This window comes from Salmo salar, chromosome 24, assembly GCF_965601325.2.
Source record: "Salmo salar chromosome 24, fSalSal1, whole genome shotgun sequence".
NCBI classification, from domain to species: Eukaryota; Metazoa; Chordata; class Actinopteri; order Salmoniformes; family Salmonidae; genus Salmo; species Salmo salar.
The window spans coordinates 31,429,794-31,448,967 of NC_138314.1; the positions used below are offsets into that span (position 1 = coordinate 31,429,794).

At 42.2% G+C, this 19,174-nt stretch overlaps 1 protein-coding gene across 2 annotated transcripts; it reads right to left on the bottom strand.

The window, feature by feature from the left end:
* Positions 1-3,082: 3,082 nt before the first annotated feature.
* LOC106585689 (guanine nucleotide-binding protein G(q) subunit alpha) lies at positions 3,083-19,174 on the bottom strand. Of its 2 annotated transcripts, none has more exons than XM_014172178.3 (7): positions 18,780-19,174; positions 8,688-8,872; positions 7,332-7,486; positions 6,919-7,047; positions 5,634-5,763; positions 3,676-3,829; positions 3,083-3,532 (listed from the first exon to the last, which is right to left on the bottom strand). In XM_014172178.3, the coding sequence occupies exons 1-7, from the start codon at positions 18,913-18,915 to the stop codon at positions 3,342-3,344; spliced, it is 1,080 nt and encodes a 359-aa protein (XP_014027653.1). In that variant the 5' UTR covers positions 18,916-19,174; the 3' UTR covers positions 3,083-3,341. The 2 variants fall into 2 exon arrangements, with proteins under 2 accessions (XP_014027653.1, XP_045562801.1); XM_045706845.2 differs by lacking the exon at positions 18,780-19,174 and adding an exon at positions 15,881-16,129.

Here is a 19,174-nt window from a genome sequence, read left to right on the forward strand (position 1 = left end):
GCCATACAGTTGAAGTCGGAAGTTTACATACACCTTAGCCAAATACATTTAAACTCAGTTTTTCACAATTCCTGACATTTAATCCTAGTAAAAAAATCCCTGTCTTAGGTCAGTTAGGATCACCACTGTATTTTAAGAATGTGAAATGTCAGAATAATAGAGAAATATTTATTTCAGCTTTTATTTCTTTCATCACATTCCCAGTGGGTCAGAAGTTACATACACTCAATTAGTATTTGGTAGCATTGCCTTTAAATTGTTTAACTTGGTTCAAACGTTTTGGGTAGCCTTCCACAAGCTTCCCACAATAAAATGGGTGAATTTTGTCCCATTCCTCCTGACAGAGCTGGTGTTACTGAGTCAGGTTTGTATGCCTCCTTGCTCGCACACGCTTTTTCAGTTCGCCCACAAATCTTCTATGGGATTGAGGTCAGGGCTTTGTGATGGCCACTCCAATACCCTGACTTTGTTGTCCTTAAGCCATTTTGCCACAACTTTGGAAGTATGCTTGGGGTCATTGTCCATTTGGAAGACCCATTTGCAACCAAGCTTTAAATTCCTGACTGATGTCTTGAAATGTTGCTTCAATATATCCACATAATTTTCTTCCCTCATGATGTCATCTATTTTGTGAAGTGCACCAGTACCTCCTGCAGCAAAGCACCCCACAACATGCTGCTGCCACCCCTGTGATTCACGGTTGGGATGGTGTTCTTCGGCTTGCAAGCATCCCCCTTTTTCCTCCAAACATAACTATGATCATTATGGCCAAACAGTTCTATTTTTGTTTCATCAGACCAGAGGACATTTCTCCAAAAATTACAATATTTGTCCCCATGTGCAGTTGCAAACCGTAGACTGGCTTTCTTATGGCAGTTCTGGAGCAGTGGCTTCTTCCTTGCTGAGTGGCCTTTCAGGTTATGTCGATATAGGACTTGTTTTACTGTGGATATAGATACTTTTGTAGCTGTTTCCTCCAGCATCTTCACAAGGTCCTTTGCTGTTGTTCTGGGATTGATTTGCACTTTTCACACCAAAGTACATTCATCTCCAGGAGACAGAATGCATCTCCTTCCTGAGCGGTATAACGGCTGCGTGGTCCCATGGTGTTTATACTTGCGTACTATTGTTTGTACAGATGAACGTGGTACCTTCAGGTGTTTGGAAATTGCTCCCAAGGATGAACCAGACTTGTGGAGGTCTACAATTTTTTTTCTGAGGTCCTGGCTGATTTCTTTTGATTTTCCCATGATGTCAAGCAAAGAGGCACTGAGTTTGAAGGTAGGCCTTGAAATACATCCACAGGTAGACCTCCAGTTGACTTAAATTATGTCAATTAGCCTATCAGAAGCTTCTAAAGCCATAACTTCATTTTCTGGAATTTTCCAAGCTGTTTAAAGGCACAGTCAACTTAGTGTATGTAAACTTCTGACCCACTGGAATTGTGATACAATGAATTATAAGTGAAATCATCTTTCTGTAAGCAATTGTTGGAAAAATTACTTGTGTCATGCACAAAGTAGATGTCCTAACCAACTTGCCAAAACCATAGTTTGTTAACAAGAAGTTTGTGGAGTGGTTGAAAAACGAGTTTTAATGACTCCAACCGAAGTGTCTGTAAACTTCCAACTTCAACTGTATATATAAATAAGAGAGAGATGTACAATGATTATAGCATTCATAATTGCACTATGCCTCAATGTCAATTACAGGCTTATGTTTAGGGCATTGTTACAAAAAAAACTGATATATTCAGAAATAACTGGGGGTCAGAGCCACTGGAGCCAATCAGAAGTGAGGGATTACTTTGGTACAAATTGTGCTCAATGCTCCGCCCCCTTTAACGTGGGAAACAACTAATCATCTCCACTGCTAACAAACTAAAACAGTCAGACAGCCGTGCTGTGATTGGACAATCAAAAGGACACAGCTGCATTGTGTTTGCTCAGTCTACGTGAGACCTCGGAGCTATGACTGGCTGCCATAGCTGCATTTGCAGTGGCCCAGCTCAGTCCAGGCAGTGAGAGAAGACTAGCAGCCCCTCTACGAGAGAATAACCTCTTTCAAAGGCAGATTCTCACAACTGACTGTCACCCATCAGTAGAGCAAGGTCCTCCCTCTGCCAGTCCCTGCCTCTGTCTGGGCAAAAGAAAATAACCATTTCATACTTTGGTAATCCTTACAAACGCAAGCCTTTAATAAAAAGGGGCTTATGGTTACAACCGGTCACTAGCGGAGTTCAGCTTCTACTGTCAATAGTATTATCATATCCTCACAATGGCCGCAAAACGATTGGCCACTACGATTGGCCCTAACAACAACGACCCTATGGACTCCAGTGAATGAGTGTTTTGTCAGGCTTGGCTTACTGACTCAAACAAGTGGTTTTGGCATTCAACAATTAATACAAGATGGGGGAGAAAAGTCTTACCACAAACGTGGTGAAACACTTTAAAAGGTCACACGGTAAACTCTTGGATCCTTCAAAAGGCTGTGTCCTGTCTTGCCTCCAATACTCTTTCTAGTTAACAGCGTGAAAGGGAGCCTCGAGTTAACGCTACATCCTCTTGGCATCGGCAATATATAGGACCTTAAAAAGCCTGGTACAGCACAACTTGATTCCAGAATGACTGACCTCCTGACCGTAGGGACTGAGATGGGTGATGAGCATCATGATGCTCGCTCACTATACAGCCCAGTTAAATGACTGACCTCCTGACCCTAGGGACTGAGATGGGTGATGAGCATCATGATGCTCGCCCAGTTAAATGACTGACCTCCTGCCCTACTGTGTGTCTGATTGTACAGGTCAAACGGTACTAAAGTGGATGCAATAATCAAAACAATAATTTTAAGAAATCACAGTGTCAACACTTTTCTCCCTTTCAGGGGGAAAAAATGTGTTCATTCATGAATTAGAACTGCAGAGGTCTTAGTTGACAAGCAGGAGAGTGGACACCACAGACTGGCACTGGAATGGACCGGCTAGATCGAATCAAAAACTAAATGGCGGGAGCACCTTGGAATCAAGTTCAGAGGCATTGGACAGAACCCAGCAGCCACATTGAGTGTCTTTAAAAAAGAGAACGCTAAAAAGAATTAGAATAATTGGAGGAACTGTGCTTTACATATCCAACAGTGACCTTCAAACCCCCTAAACCCTTCAATCATGTTCTCTTTTAAATAGAACAAAAGAAAAGGGTCAACAATGGCAATAAATGAATATTATGTAACCATTCTGTTTTTCTTCACAGATTTGACAGTGAGTAAGTTGGAGAAGGGTCTCTGGGCCCCAGCCTTGCTCATGCTGAAGTCCCTTCTAATATTCTAACTCTATGGTTTCACACCAGGTTGTACTCCTTCAGGTTGAGCTGCAGGATGGTGTCTTTGACAGCGGCGAACACAAAGCGGATGTTCTCCGTGTCTGTGGCACAGGTGAAGTGGGAGTAGATGATCTTGTCGCTGTCTGGGTTCAGGTCCACAAACATCTTCAGGATGAACTCGCGGCCAGCCTGGGCATCTCTCTGGGGACCTATGTTAGAGACATAAACATATTATAAGCCTTGTTATTACACATTATAAAAAGGCTCATGAATGCTTTTAACAAGTCATAAACCATTCTACCAGTGGGCTTTAAGTAAAAGGAAACTGTATTTTCACCCAGAGGCCACTCACCGTCAAACTCTGGGAAGTAGTCAACCAGGTGGGAGTACATGATCTTCTCCTCCAAGAGGTCCTTCTTGTTGAGGAAGAGGATGACGGAAGAGTTCTGGAACCAGGGATATGTGATGATGGTCCTGAACAAGGCTTTACTCTCCTCCATTCGGTTCTGAGAGAGAAACGAGAGTAGAAGAACAGTTTAAGTCCAGCTGCTTTCATTAAAAGTGTAAGTTCAGCTACACTATCCCGTTAAGAACAGGTTTTAAATCAGAGCGATAGAGAGAGAGATGGCCTCCAGATGCCTTTTCATTTCACCACTGGGCTGCTATGTACTTTCTTTTAACCTTTACATTCACTGCTAGACACACACCGCACCTAAAGTGATCCACAAAGTTCATTCTATGATGCCATATCCATTTAGACAAGAGTATTGTCACAAATCTCTGCTCATTTGTGTGCGGTGCTCCACAAGCAATCTTTCAGGTCTCATAGTTCTCAGATTTGCATGGAGGTTTGAAGTACAGGTGACAAAACGATAATATTTCACAGCTTTACATCCAACCAACTGGTCTTATGCTGTTTCTATTGTATTGTCACCATAAACATTAATGATGTTTTAAAGGTCTCCGTTTTTTCCCCCAAGGACACAGACAGTGAAAAAGCCAAGCGCATGCTGGAAACTGCTGGGAACAAACAGATGTTGTGCCTTCGAGGAAGTTCTGTCGCCCTGAGGCTGTATTCAAAACAGCTGCAGGAGTAATTTACAACTGCTTTCCAAGTGGAAGGGAAGTCTAGCTGGAAAAAGCAGTCTTATCTTCATTATTTTAAATTAGGAAAAGCCTTTCACCTTTAAAAGTGCAGAGGTGTGTCTCTAATACACCATAGTTGAGAGAAGACCATAGCCACAGATATTCACATTATGTTGTCCATTGTAATAATGTCATTTGAGTGACGGAATTGTAACATGTTTCAGAGACCTGTATTTAACTTGCTTTGTTGGATATTATTCGGAGTCCTATTGTCAAATGATGTAACTTCATGCAAAGTGCTGCTGTTAACTAAATAGTCAAATAGGTGTACTTTGTGTGTCAGGGCCGGCGCCAGAACGAATCATTTGGACGGGCATTTGATTTCCATAGGTGGGCAAGGTTTTTTCTTTTTTCTTCTTCACGGGACCGCCTGTGTTTTTTTAATGGATTTCATAGTAAAAGACATGTCATTTAACTGTAAAAATGTATTACCTTTTTAATGTGGCATTAACACAACCAGTCAATTTTCTCATCTGATTGTCAAACAAATCACTTCAAAAAGTAGGTTACTTTCGGACGTTCGTCCAAAATCATTCCAGCATCTGAACAGCATACTGTGCACCCGCCAACTTTCCTTTAATTCGCAAGTAGCTGAAAATCACCAGAGAAAGCATCTGAGCGAGCGATACAGCACCCCTCTGTCTTACTATATATATCCGGGGCGGCAGGTAGCCTAGTGGTTAGAGCGTTGGGCCAGTAACCGAACGGTTGCTAGATCGAATCCCCGAGCTGACAAGGTCAAAATCTGTCATTCTGCCCCTGATCACGGCAGTTAACCCACTGTTCCTAGGCCGTCATTGAAAATAAGAATTTTCTTAACTGACTTGCCTAGTTAAATAAAGGTTAAATAAAAAATATCCCATGTACCTGATGCTTTATGGCCAAAAAGAGTATGACATGCCATAACCCTTTTTAGCCAGATAGCATCAGATACATGGGCTACACATACTGAGACAGAGGGGCGCTGTTTAGCTCGCTTTGATGCTTTATCTGAGATTGAGTCTTTCTGTCATCGCTCGTCTCAGTAGAAAATTATAAATATTTCAATATTTATTTTATTTGGACAGGCAACGAAGTACGGTAGGGCAGAACCCCTAAGGCCCACCCATAACGCCAGCCCTGTTGTGTGTGTGTGTGTGTTAAATAGACAAAAACAACGCTCACCTCGTTATCAGATTCTACGAGCACCTGGTCATACTCGCTTAGTGCCACCAGAAACATGATGGATGTGACGTTCTCAAAGCAGTGTATCCACTTCCTCCTCTCTGACCTCTGACCCCCCACGTCCACCATCCTGTCATAGGAACAGAGGAGCAGCGTTAAGTGCAGATGACTTGAGTACCACTAGAGATGGCATGGAAATATACTGTAGGTCCTATTCGTGTTCGCTACATGATCATTGTTTTAGTGAACTTCCAAGCTGGTACTACACACTATTTATTTGGTACACCACCCCATTGCCAAAATGGTTCACTCCTACAGACAGTGTTCACGTGGCCTTGGGATGCTATATAAAAGCAGACCGACAGGCATCAAGGCATTCACTTACTGTTCAATTGAACATTAGAATGGGCAAAACGAGTGACCTAAGCGACTGAGCGTGGTATGGTCGTCAGTGCTAGGCACGCTGGTTCCACTATCTCAGAAACGGTCTGTCTCCTGGGCTTTTCATGCACAAGTGTCTAGAGTTTACAGAGAATGCTGCGACAAACAAAAAACACTTCCAGTCAGCGGCAGTCCTGTGGGCGAAAACAGCTCGTTAATGAGAGGTTGAAGGAGAATGGCGAGAATTGTGCAAATAACAGCACAGTACAACAGTGGTGTCTAGAACAGTATCTCGGAACGCCCAACTGGCCGGTCCTTGTCACGGATGGGCTATTGCAGCAGACGACCACACCGGGTTGCACACCTATCAGCTAGAAACATGAAGAAGTGGCTCCAGTGGGCACGCGATCACCAACACTGGACAATGGAGGAGTGGAAAAACATCAACTGGTCTGACGAATCCCAGTTCCTGTTGCATCATGCTGATGGCAGAGTCAGGATTTGGCATAAGCACCATGGGTCCATGGCCCCATCCTGCCTGGTGTCATGGTGAAGGGAATGTTTTCCTGGCACACATTAGGTCCCTTGATACCAACTGAGCAACGTTTCCATCCCCTGAAGAACTCTGGCTGTTCTGGAGGAAAAGGTAGGGTCCAACCCGGTACTAGATGGGTGTACCTAATAAACTGGCAACTGAGTGTAGATGCCCCAAGAATATAACATCAATTGATAGAGCTCTACCCACTGGTCTGTTCTCCCCACTACATCAATATGGAAGTGGAATAGTACATATAATCAGTGGCTAGTGCGAGAACTGAGACAATCCTTCATCTCAGGGTGTCATTCTATTCCATTGTTGCTTTGTTAGAATAGAATAGCCCAGTGAGCTTGATGGTTGGCATACCTGAAGATGACACTCTGGAGGTCAAAGGGGTACTCGATGATGCCCGTAGTGGGAACCCTAACTCTCAGCACATCCTGCTGGGTGGGAAGGTATGAGGCCTCTGCGATCCGGACCAGCGCATTCATGTAACTACGGAGACAAAAAAAGTATTGTGAGTGCCCACTGACAGGTGATGATAATATATGAAAGTATAGAAAAAGAATGACCAGACATGGTCGGATATTTTAAGTTGGCAGCCTAGGGAACATTCGACCATGAAATCTCCTATTTACTAACTATTTACTAACTATTTGACCATAGATAAAGTACAATATTTATAACATCGTGACCATTGAAGTTGTCTGTCTGAGATTGAAGTTAGCAACTCGCAGGAATGGCCTTCATAAGTAGAGTTCGAGATCTCATTTACTCACTATTTGGTAGAGTCCGACAGCTGGTACTCCCGTCTCCTATCGTAAGCTTCCTGGATGCCTGGATCGTTCCATAAACACTTGATGGCGTCTATGTAGGGGTTTGCCAACGTGCTGACTTTCTCCACATCCACCTCTCGGACCACGTTAGCGTTGCCCTGAGAGAGGAAAAAAACTGATTAAGACGCTCCTCCAGGTTAGACTTTCAGTCGACAGAAACAAACATCAATTGAATGGCATCAATTCAAGGTTCTATGTGTCTTACATGGGACTAAAGCATAACCCAGGCAGAGGCAGGCAATCTTGACAGTTGATGAGTATGGCTGTGTTCCAGGTGGTCGATTTTGCAATTGTAGTGCACAGATGACCAGATCCCATGACTCCTGGAGAGGTGTTTAATTAACGTCTCAGGAAGCGCAATAATATCATATAGGAATCTTCTGAGATGCACAGCCTACAAAAAAAAGAGCCTAAAACGCGGCCTTTTTCTTTCACTATGCCGTTCCACAGATGACTCTTCGTGCCTAATATGAATCTACCACATAGCCCAACTCCAGAAGTATCATGTTCTAATGTTACTTAGAAAAAGGAAAATGAATTCCCTTATGTCACATGACTGTCTTCACTTCCTTATCTGGCCTCACCTCATGACTTATTTCTACTGTACCTTGTTACCAAAACCCAAAAAGCAAGTGATTGTTTTTCCTGGTGACAACCTGGGAATGACATGCTACTGCCCCCTGTTGAAAGTATCCAATCGTTAAGCCAGCACAACAGGAAAATTCCACAAGCTTCATATACAATACAGGCCACTTGTGATTTAATCAATAAGACTATATGAACACTAAGGAACAACAGAAACCACTGAACATACATAAGGGAACCATCCTATCCTCAAATAACAACATGAGACTACATGGTCAGATGTCACACCAGGCCTAGGGATTCAAATGAGACGTGGCCAGTCGATAACAGATGGGTCTCAGTTCCTCTATTGGCCAGTTATGTGGAATTACCTGCAGTTCTAGATGTGACTTGAGAACTTTCTTTTCTGCAGACCCAACTGTTTGTAACTGAAGGGGATAGCACCACTATTTGGTCAAAGGAATAGGCAGAATTAGGTTTAGTACACCAGATCATGACTTTCCTCTCACTCACACACAAACCCTTGGCTGGATGACATGGAAGGGGGTTGGATGAGAGTGACAGGGAGACACAGGAAGTGCCAAAACAGACAGGATGTGATTGTGGACGACTGTTCCATGAAAGATAGCATAAAGGAGGAGATTATGCTCAGTAACACATCTCTCTCATTCTCACTGTCACACACACACTTCCATTCCCTCTTTCCCTCCTTACCTTGTTGTGCTCATATTTGTAAGGGATCCTTAGGGTCTCTGTGGCACGGATCATGGACTGCATGGCAGTGAAGATGTTCTGGTACACCAGCTTGGTGAAGCCTCGCTTGTCCTCCTCTGAGTAGCCGGTGCCATGGATGATTCTCATCTGTTTAATGAAGGTGCTCTTCCCACTCTCTCCAGTACCTGGTAAAAGGGGAGAGGGGTGAGGATGGGGAAGGAAGGAAGGAATATATGTTTTGTTTTTTTTATTTCACTTTTATTTAACCAGGTAGAACAAGTTCTCATTTACAACTGCGACCTGGCCAAGATAAAGCAAAGCAGTGCGACACAAACAACAAGACAGAGTTACACATGGAATAAACAAACAGTCAATAATACAATAGAAAAAGTATATATATATATATATATATATATATATATATATATATATATATATATATATATATATATATATACATACACCACACACACGGGACACGACATGACTGCTACGCCATCTTGGAAATGGAATGGGTAATTGAAGAAGTGCGAGGCACTATATCCAGACAAGGATAGCATCTGACCCAGAGTCAAGACAAACAAACCAAAATCCATAATCACCTATTACAGCCCTATTCACATTTAAAACACACACACATTCTCGATCTCCTTTCCCAGCTTCTCCTGCCAGCTCCTTAGATTTCTTGGCCTGGTCAGTGACCAAGAACAACATCTCCATGGATACAATAACTATTGTGATGTGAGCTCTAGATCCTAGAGAGATCCTTGACAGAGGTCCTCAACAGAACCTAAATGTACATCTACCACCCTAGTCATAGACTGTTCTCTCTGCTACCGCACAGCAAGCGGTACCAGAGCGCTAAGTCTAGGTCCAAGAGGCTTCTAAACAGTTTCTACCTCCAAGCAATAAGACTCCTGAACACCACTGCTACTCTCTGTTATTATCAATGCATAGTCACTTTAATAACTCTACTTACATGTACATATTACCTCGACCAACCGGTGCCCCCCGCACATTGACTCTGTACCGGTACCCTCTGTAAATAGTCTCGCTATTGTTATTTTACTGCTGCTCTTTATTTACTTGTTCCTTTTATTTCTTGTTCGTATTTTTTAAACTGCATCGTTGGTTAGGGGCTTGTAAGTAAGCATTTCACTGTAAGGTCTACACCTGTTGTATTCGGCGCATGTGACTAAGAATTTGATTTGATACACGGGGCCAACATAATGATGAGGTATCTTATCTCCATCAAACCACAACTGGAGGTTAATATCCTATACGAGCTCTACACAGGGACAACATAATGATGAATTACTCAGGATGTGTCCCAAATGTATCCCTATTCCCTTTATAGTGCACTTATTTTGACCAATGAGCCTTTGTCAAAAAAAATAAAAAATAAAAGTGCACTATAAAGTGAATAGAGTGCCATTAGGGACACAGTCGTCGTCGTCGTCCCCCTTCCCCCCCACACAGTTCTGAGAGGAGATAGAAGAACCTCTTCATTTACATGAAGCTATAAATAAGGAGAGGGGAGGGCAAGCAGGTGTATCCTGGGGGAGAAATGGAGCAACACATCACACATCACTTCCTGTAACTCTGGATCAGAGATAGAACACGTCCCTGGTGAATGACTCTGATAACTAGAGATAGTAGACATGAAACCATCAACTGGTCTTTGGCTGGGACTGAAACCAGTGGACTACAGACAGCTGGTCCTGTTGTAAAGTACATGTAGATCTTTTGCAGACTAAGGGTGTTGCCAGGCATACGGTTAGGGTCCTACAGAAAGTGTTAAAGTGGTACCCTCTAACCCAGAGTCCCCCCAAACACAGAAACACATGAAGTAGAGAAAGCTACAATGTTTTGGGATCATACATACAGCATGTTGGGAAATGGAGTTAGAACCACACTGATCTTGTAAAGACCGAAGATTACCTGCACTTAATTTAGCTTGCTGAGATACTAGTGATTAGATTGGAGTTTAGAGGACGGGGAATATGTTGTTCCAATGTTGGCAACTGGACTAGTTTATATATGTGTTAAGGTAGCAGCCTATATCAGGGGTTCCCAAACTTTTTTGCTTCGTGACCCACCAATTGAGGTGTCTTTTGAGTCGCAACCAACCATAAGGGTTGAGCGGTGAAAAAACATACACAGACCAAATAATAAGTAAAAAATGTAAATCTGGCATCAGAGAGAACATGTATTTGTAAAGCTAATTTCCTGCAATTCTAAACATGTTGGCATGGAGCTGAGAGAATTTTGCAGTTAATGCTGTGTTCATATGCTCGAACATTATAACAAAATCAACGGTGCCTGATTGTCTAGCTTTTATTTTGTTGATTGTAAGTTCTCAAAAATATATACAGTGAGGGAAAAAAGTATTTGATCCCCTGCTGATTTTGTACGTTTGCCCACTGACAAAGAAATGATCAGTCTATAATTTTAACGGTAGGTTTATTTGAACAGTGAGAGACAGAATAACAACAACAAAAAATCCAGAAAAACGCATGTCAAAAATGTTATAAAATGATTTACATTTTAATAAGGGAAATAAGTATTTGACCCCTCTGCAAAACATGACTTAGTACTTGGTGGCAAAACCCTTGTTGGCAATCACAGAGGTCAGACGTTTCTTGTAGTTGGCCACCAGGTTTGCACACATCTCAGGAGGGATTTTGTCCCACTCCTCTTTGCAGATCTTCTCCAAGTCATTAAGGTTTCGAGGCTGACGTTTGGCAACTCGATCCTTCAGCTCCCTCCACAGATTTTCTATGGGATTAAGGTCTGGAGAATGGCTAGGCCACTCCAGGACCTTAATGTACTTCTTCTTGAGCCACTCCTTTGTTGCCTTGGCCGTGTGTTTTGGGTCATTGTCATGCTGGAATACCCATCCACGACCCATTTTCAATGCCCTGGCTGAGGGAAGGAGGTTCTCACCCAAGATTTGACGGTACATGGCCCCGTCCAACGTCCCTTTAATGCGGTGAAGTTGTCCTGTCCCCTTAGCAGAAAAACACCCCCAAAGCATAATGTTTCCACCTCCATGTTTGACGGTGGGGATGGTTTTCTTGGGGTCATAGGCAGCATTCCTCCTCCTCCAAACACGGCGAGTTGAGTTGATGCCAAAGAGCTCCATTTTGCTCTCATCTGACCACAACACTTTCACCCAGTTGTCCTCTGAATCATTCAGATGTTCATTGGCAAACTTCAGACGGGCATGTATATGTGCTTTCTTGGGTAGGGGGACCTCGCGGGCGCTGCAGGATTTCAGTCCTTCACGGCGTAGTGTGTTACCAATTGTTTTCTTGGTGACTATGGTCCCAGCTGCCTTGAGATCATTGACAAGGTCCTCCCGTGTAGTTCTGGGCTGATTCCTCACCGTTCTCATGATCATTGCAACTCCACGAGGTGAGATCTTGCATGGAGCCCCAGGCCGAGGGATATTGACAGTTCTTTTGTGTTTCTTCCATTTGCAAATAATCGCACCAACTGTTGTCACCTTCTCACCAAGCTGCTTAGTGATGGTCTTGTAGCCCATTCCAGCCTTGTGTAGGTCTACAATCTTGTCCCTGACATCCTTGGAGAGCTCTTTGGTCTTGGCCATGGTGGAGAGTTTGGAATCTGATTGATTGCTTCTGTGGACAGGTGTCTTTTATAGAGCTAACAAACTGAGATTAGGAGCACTCCCTTTAAGAGTGTGCTCCTAATCTCAGCTCGTTACCTGTATAAAAGACACCTCTGACGACCCCCTCTCTGATCGAGAGGGGGTCAAATACTTATTTCCCTCATTAAAATACAAATCAATTTATAACATTTTTGACATGCGTTTTTCTGGATTTTTTTGTTGTTATTCTGTCTCTCACTGTTCAAATAAACCTACCATTAAAATTATAGACTGATCATTTCTTTGTCAGTGGGCAAACGTACAAAATCACGAGGGGATCAAATATTTTTTTCCCCTCACTGTAAGTCCCTTATCTTGTCTACATACTTTATTTTAGTCATTTAAGTTCACACTTAAATGTAAATGTATATATTTTTTTTAAATAAACAAAATATATTTGTTTTTGAAATGCACAAAAAAAATTGCTTCCTGCGACCCACCTGGACCCCTGCCGTGACCCACAAGTGAGTACCGACCCACAGTTTGGGAACCACTGGTCTATATACAGTTGTGGAAAAAGTACCCAGTAATCATACTTGAGTAAAAGTAAAGATACCTTAATAGAAAATGACACAAGTAAAAGTGAAAGTCACCCAGTAAAATACAAGTTGAGTAAAAGTATTTGGTTTTAAATATAGTTAAGTATCAAAAGTAAATGCTCAAATACACTTAAGCATCAAACGTAAAAGTATAAATCATTTCAAATTCCTTATATTAAGCTAACCAGACGGAACCATTGAAAACAGATAGATAGGGGCACACTCCAATACTCAAACAAAATTAACAAAACACAGCATGCGTGTTTAGTGATTCCACCAGATCATCAGTAGGGTTGACCTGGGATGTTCTCTTGATAAGTGTGTGAATTGGACCATTTCCCTGTCCTGCTAAGCATTCAAATAACGAGTACTTTTGAGTGTCAGGGAAAATGAATGGAATAATAACGACATTATTTTCTTTAGGAATGTAGTGGAGTAAAAGTAAAAGTTGTCAAAAATATAAATACTTAAAGTAAAGTACAGATACCCAAAAAAAAACAACTTAAGTAGTACTTTAAAGTATTTTTACAGCACCGTCTATAGAGCATTGATGTGATTGTCACAAACAGAGCTGCAGGTAAATCAGGCCTAAACCATACACTGCGTGCACAAGTATTAGGCAAATTGTATTCCTCGAGATTCATTTTATTGTTGAACAAACACAATGCTCTCAGTCAATCCAAAGTTATTGAACCTCAAACCTGAATGTTTAACAAAGGAAAAGTGAGTTGTCTTTCTCAGGGAAATATATAAGTGTGCACAATTATTAGGCAACTATTAGTGTGCAGAATTATTAGGCAACTAGATTACAAAAATAATTTCTCTCAACTCACTTGTTTATTCTCAATTTTTAGAGTAAGTGTAACAGATAAGTAACACAAAATGACAATTATCTAACATTTTTGGCCTTTCAAAAATATTCAGTGACCAATATAGCCACCCTTATTTTCAAGAACTGCAATGAGCCTTCCATCCATGGAGTCTGTCAGTTTCTTGATCGGTTCACGATCAATTTTCGCTGAAGCAGCAACCACAGCCTCCCAAATGCTGTTCAAAAAGGTGTATTGTCTTCCATCACTGTAAATCTCACGTTTGAGAAGGGCCCACAAGTTCTCAATAGGATTTAAGTCAGGTGAGGAAGGGGGCCAGGTCGTTATTCAGGCATCTTTGAGGCCCTTGCTGGCTAGCCAAGCAGTGGAGTACTTGGATGCATGTGATGGAGCATTGTCCTGCATGAAGATCATGGCCTTCTGGAATGCTGAGGACTTCTTCCTTCTTCCACTGTTTGACGAAAGAATCTTCCAGAAACTGGCAGTAGGTTTGGGAGTTGATTTTTAGTCCATCTTCAACCCGAAAAGGTCCAACTACCTCATCCTCAATGATAGCAGCCCATACCAGTACCCCTCTACCTTGCTGGCACCTGACTCAAAGTGGTGCCCTGTGTCCATTACTGATCCAGCCACGGGCCCATCCATTTGGTCCATCAAGAGTCACTTTCATTTCATCTGTCCATAAAACCTTTGAAAAATCTGTCTTCAGGTATTTCTTTGCCCAATCTTGACGCTTCAACTTGTGAATCTTATTCAGTGGTGGTCTTGTTTCAGTCTTCTTGACCTTGGCCATGTCTCTGAGCACTTGACACCTTGTACTTCTGAACACTCCAGGTAGGTTGCAGTTCTGGAATACGGTGGCACTGGAGGATAATGGGTTCCTGGTAGTTTGACGTTTAATTCTTCTCAAGTCTTTTGCAGTTAATTTGCGCCTTTTCTTCCCCACGCGATTTTTGCGCACCAGTTGACTATTCGCAACAAAACGTTTGATTGTCCGGTGGTCACACCTCAATAGTTTAGCTATTTAAAGAGTGTCGCATCCGTCTGAAAGGCATTTTACATTTTTGGCTTTTCAGTGTCAGTTAAATTTCTTTTTTGGCCCATATTACCTGAGGTAATGAGGCTGCCTAATAATTATACACACCTTGATATAAGGTGTTATTCACGTTCGCCACACCCTCCCTCATTACACAAAGACGTATCACCTGAAAATGATTAAATCCAATAAGCATTCAAGTTTATATGGTTTGGAGTTCAAAAATATGAATAGAAACAATGATAAGATCAGAATATTCACTTGCCTAATAATTGTGCACGCAGTGTAGAGACCAGTACTAATGTGTTCTAATGCTCCGTTTGTAAACAAGTGGGAGGTGGGATTTACCAGTTGTGAAGTTGTAAATACCAGTTGCATGCATTCATGTGCTTTGAAGTCGTTGATAAATGCTGATTGACTAACGGCCAACAAGATGCGTAAACCATAACCTAAATGTACAGCTATCAAGCAAGTAAGCAATTTAAAGAGTAAAAAAAGCACATTTATAGTTAGCTTTTTATAAATACTGTTTTGTTACGTTTAACTGCCGAAAATGCTGTTTGAGGTAATTTCCTTAGTAGGTGACGTTTGAGTTCCACATGTGGGAGAAATCGGAGCTCAGGGATGATCGACAAGTTTCCCACTAGTAATTACCAGTTGAAGGGTCATTCAAGTGGATTTTTCCTAGTCGTTTGTGGTAAATTCCCACTTGGTTACGAACACAGAATAAGGATGGCCTGTATCAATGCAACAGTCTTCTTCCCCCATCACTCTACCAGCTTCTCTCACACGGATTACATCATAACATTGACACAAGTCATTTTTTAGGGAACTAACGCAACTTTGGAAATATTACATCATAGACAAACATCTTGTATTTTTTTTAACTGTGAATTGTGCATCTACTTTCTATGAGGACGTGTAGCTGTAGACAACAAAAATTATGGTCAAGGATAAATACAATAATAATGAAGTAGCCTAACATAATACATTTAATTTATAGTGCTTTCTATTATAATATTGATGTTCTTATATTATGCATCTGACGTATCCTATACACTTGCACCAGACAGTCCAATGGTATGTGATAGAATACATGTTACCCAGGATCCCACCTGAATTCACAAACGGACTGCTTTAGGGGTGGTCCCATCAAGATACTTTAGGTAAGGCGTCAGCATTCTTCATTTCGGTTGGCGGTTAGTCAAAGTCGGCTAGGTGAACCGAACGAGTGTGCTGGCATACTCTCTTAAAAGACCTTCGCTTGAAAAACAGGAAAAAACGCAATAGTATTGTTTGTCCATTTTGAGATACCGTAGCCAGTATACAGTTCCTCAAAATAGTCTGAATTAATCTAAGATAATTGAAGAATCGGTCATTAATGTCATCATTTTGCCGAGGAGATCTTAGTCATGCAATTTTACATCTAACTAAGATGTTTGGTGCAGTATTTCCCAATGAAAACGTGCATGAAAAGGAGTAGTCTCTCATTGAATGACCACAAAGACTTTATTGAAGAATCCCTACTGTTGACCAATCACCAACAAATGGGCGTAGACTTCAGCTCCGAACTTCGGCTTGCCTCTAGAAAACAAATGGTGTGCCTGGACAGCCGAAAAAACCCTCACCAAAGTCCAAAACGTCCTCATAATATATGCACAAACTCTTCTGAACTGTTTTGGCTGGGAAGCATGTGGACGCTTTTAAGGCAAGGTTGGGCTCAATTCCAATTAAAGGCAGTCAATTCAGGAAGGTAACACAAATTACATTTTTACATTTCTGAATTTTACATTCAAATGGAATTAACTTCTTCTGTGATGACAAAGAGCCAATGAGCAGACTGAGGCCCCACCTGTTCGCACTCAACGTGGAGTGTCAGAACTCTATAGGGTTTGCCTGGTTCTAGAGACCCCCTGTATTCTGAGTGGTGCATGAGGGGTTGCATTCAAGTAAGAAAACTGACACATGGCCGATGCTCTAGTATAGTTACAATATAATAATAATAATACAATTACGCCATTTAGCAGACGTGTTTATCCAAAGCGACTTACAGCGACTTAGGAACCCACTATTCTGGAGACGGATGCAATTGTGTTCCGCATTTCAGGGCGTTCCTGCATATGCAGGAACCCCTTTTTATACTTCTATTGGTACATGTTAAGTTTGGACAGGCGGAAGCTCTCCAGTACGGTAGGTGGTGTTAATGCATTTTGGATGCCAGAAGGGGCGGGACCGACAACGGTAGCTAGCTAGCCGTACATGGGTAGCCAGTGTCCTTCGCCCCCGGCTGTTAGGCACTGTTTTCACGCAGTTCTGTTATCGACTGCGAAGGAAAGTTTTCGGCAGGTGGGAGAGAAGGACACTGTGTGCTAGCTTAGCCAGCTAGTCCTAAGGAGGACTCTGGCAAACAGCAAGCGGGAGGCGAGGGCAACACCGTGTGCTAGTTAACTAGCATGCTAGCTAACACACAGTGTCGCCCCTGCCGTGCTAGTGGGAGGCGACTGATAGACAGTGTCCTTCGCTCCCGCCAATCGGGCACTGTTTTCCTGCAATTCTGTTAACGACGGTGAGAGCAGGTGTTTGGCAGGCAGGAGCAAAGGACACTGTCTACCGGTGTCGCTCCCGCTAGCTAGCAAGGAATGCCCACATGCAGGAACGCCCTGAATTGTGAGCTGCAATTGCACACCATTGCTATCCTGGCTAACTGAGCTACATTCTTCTTAAAGAATGTCAATGAAGCAAAAAGGTCAACAATGCTAAAGTTCACTGTATATGCACTCCCCAAACTCATTTGGCGACAGAGTCATTTAACAACTGTTGGACTTCTTCGATACACCCAGAAAACGAAAATGAACGATCACTGTTAGTGTGTTAGTAATGACCCCTCACAATGACCTGTTTATTCTGTGAATTACCAATACTGCATTTCAAAGAATTGTTGCGGCTGCTGCCGTGCAGCAAGTGTGCGAAAAATCCAGTTTGCTGACCTATGTCCTATGAGAGCTGGCTTTCAGTTCAGGCAGCTAGGAGATTATTTGATTACATCTGCCCCTTTCAAACCAAGTCCATTTACAAGCCAGCCTTTTTACATAAGTAACTTTCATCATACAGGCCTATATCCAAAACAGACAGACTCGAATAATGAATAGTAACTTAGTAAAAGATGGTCCATTAAACCTACATTCTAGGATTAAAAAATTAACAAAACGTTTTCCCCTGACACTTTTCCTGATATAGGCCTATACAGAAGCTGAGGGATGGAGCTGAGGAAATGTAACCCCTCTCAAATTCATAGACATAGCTCTAGATGCAAGGACTGACAATCCATGACATCCACATGATACCTTCAAAAATATGTTTAAAACTATTAGCCTCTTTCTTGCTTAAGGTCTTCATGTTTGTAAACACGAATAAACCTTTATATTTTGGGGGTGTGATAGAAAAGTACAGTTGTGTTAAGCATTCATAAATTATATTCTTCTTGAGTCAACGGGTAGGTTAAATGTTAGGAATTGAAATGACCATTGAACAGAAAGCCTTATCCCAGAGTGTACCTTTAAAAAAGGCCGTCTCATTTAGAGACGTGGGCGAGTCGCGCGCACAGATTGTTGGGCCAAACGTTCCGACTCGAAACATTCAAGAACGTCTACAAGTCTTATATGTAGTGCAAGTAAACACTCGTTTAGCTCAGGATTTCTCGACCCTGTAATTGCTACCAATAAAACGCCTAGACTTTGGCCTCGTCCGTAAACAGACAGAAACCACAAGTCTATCATCCTAGTTACGACGTATTGAAGTGAATAGTTGGACGGTTCCTGCGATTTTTTTTAATTCTAAAAAGGTAGCAATATTCAAATAAAATTGCTTTGGAACACTTGCGATTGATAGAACTGCTACAATTTGGCATGTGTGGCTGGCTACAAAGTTAGTCTGGTTTTCAGGAGTAACTCGCGCAGCACCACCCAAATTGAATTTCGCCTTTATTTGCATCACTCGTCATCACCACTAGCTTACCGAGAAGCAACAGCTTCAATTCCCGGCGAGCATCCCTCTTATCCCGGCGGAGCTGTCTTTCGATCTCGTCGTTGATCCGCCTGGATTCTTTCGCCTCCTCGCTTAGGCAACACGCCATTATGGCGTCTAGGGTCATTCTTTTAAAATCACCTTTCCTTCTTCTTTATGCACTACGCAGATTCCAGTTGCGATAAATTATAACAATTTACGGATATCAAATCACGCCATTACAGCTGCAAAAAACATGGACGCGTTATAAAGCGGCATAGCCTGGGGGGAGAGGAAAATGTATAGGCTATTTGAGAAATTGTTGACCCCCCTCCCCCGTTTCGTTTCGCTTTCTGACGGACTGTCAGTCAGCAAACAGTGGCTCGGGGAGTTAACTAAATGTCAGA

What these genes read in the sequence shown, in the direction of transcription:
- LOC106585689 (XM_014172178.3), bottom strand. Translation starts at nt 18,915, where the DNA reads ATGACCCTAGACGCCATAATGGCGTGTTGCCTAAGCGAGGAGGCGAAA. An exon ending in ACAAATATGAGCACAACAAG is followed by an intron (nt 7,487 to 8,687) that starts GTAAGGAGGGAA and finishes TTCCTCTCTCAG; the next exon opens with GGCAACGCTAACGTGGTCCG. An exon ending in CTACTTCCCAGAGTTTGACG is followed by an intron (nt 3,533 to 3,675) that starts GTGAGTGGCCTC and finishes TCTCTAACATAG; the next exon opens with GTCCCCAGAGAGATGCCCAG.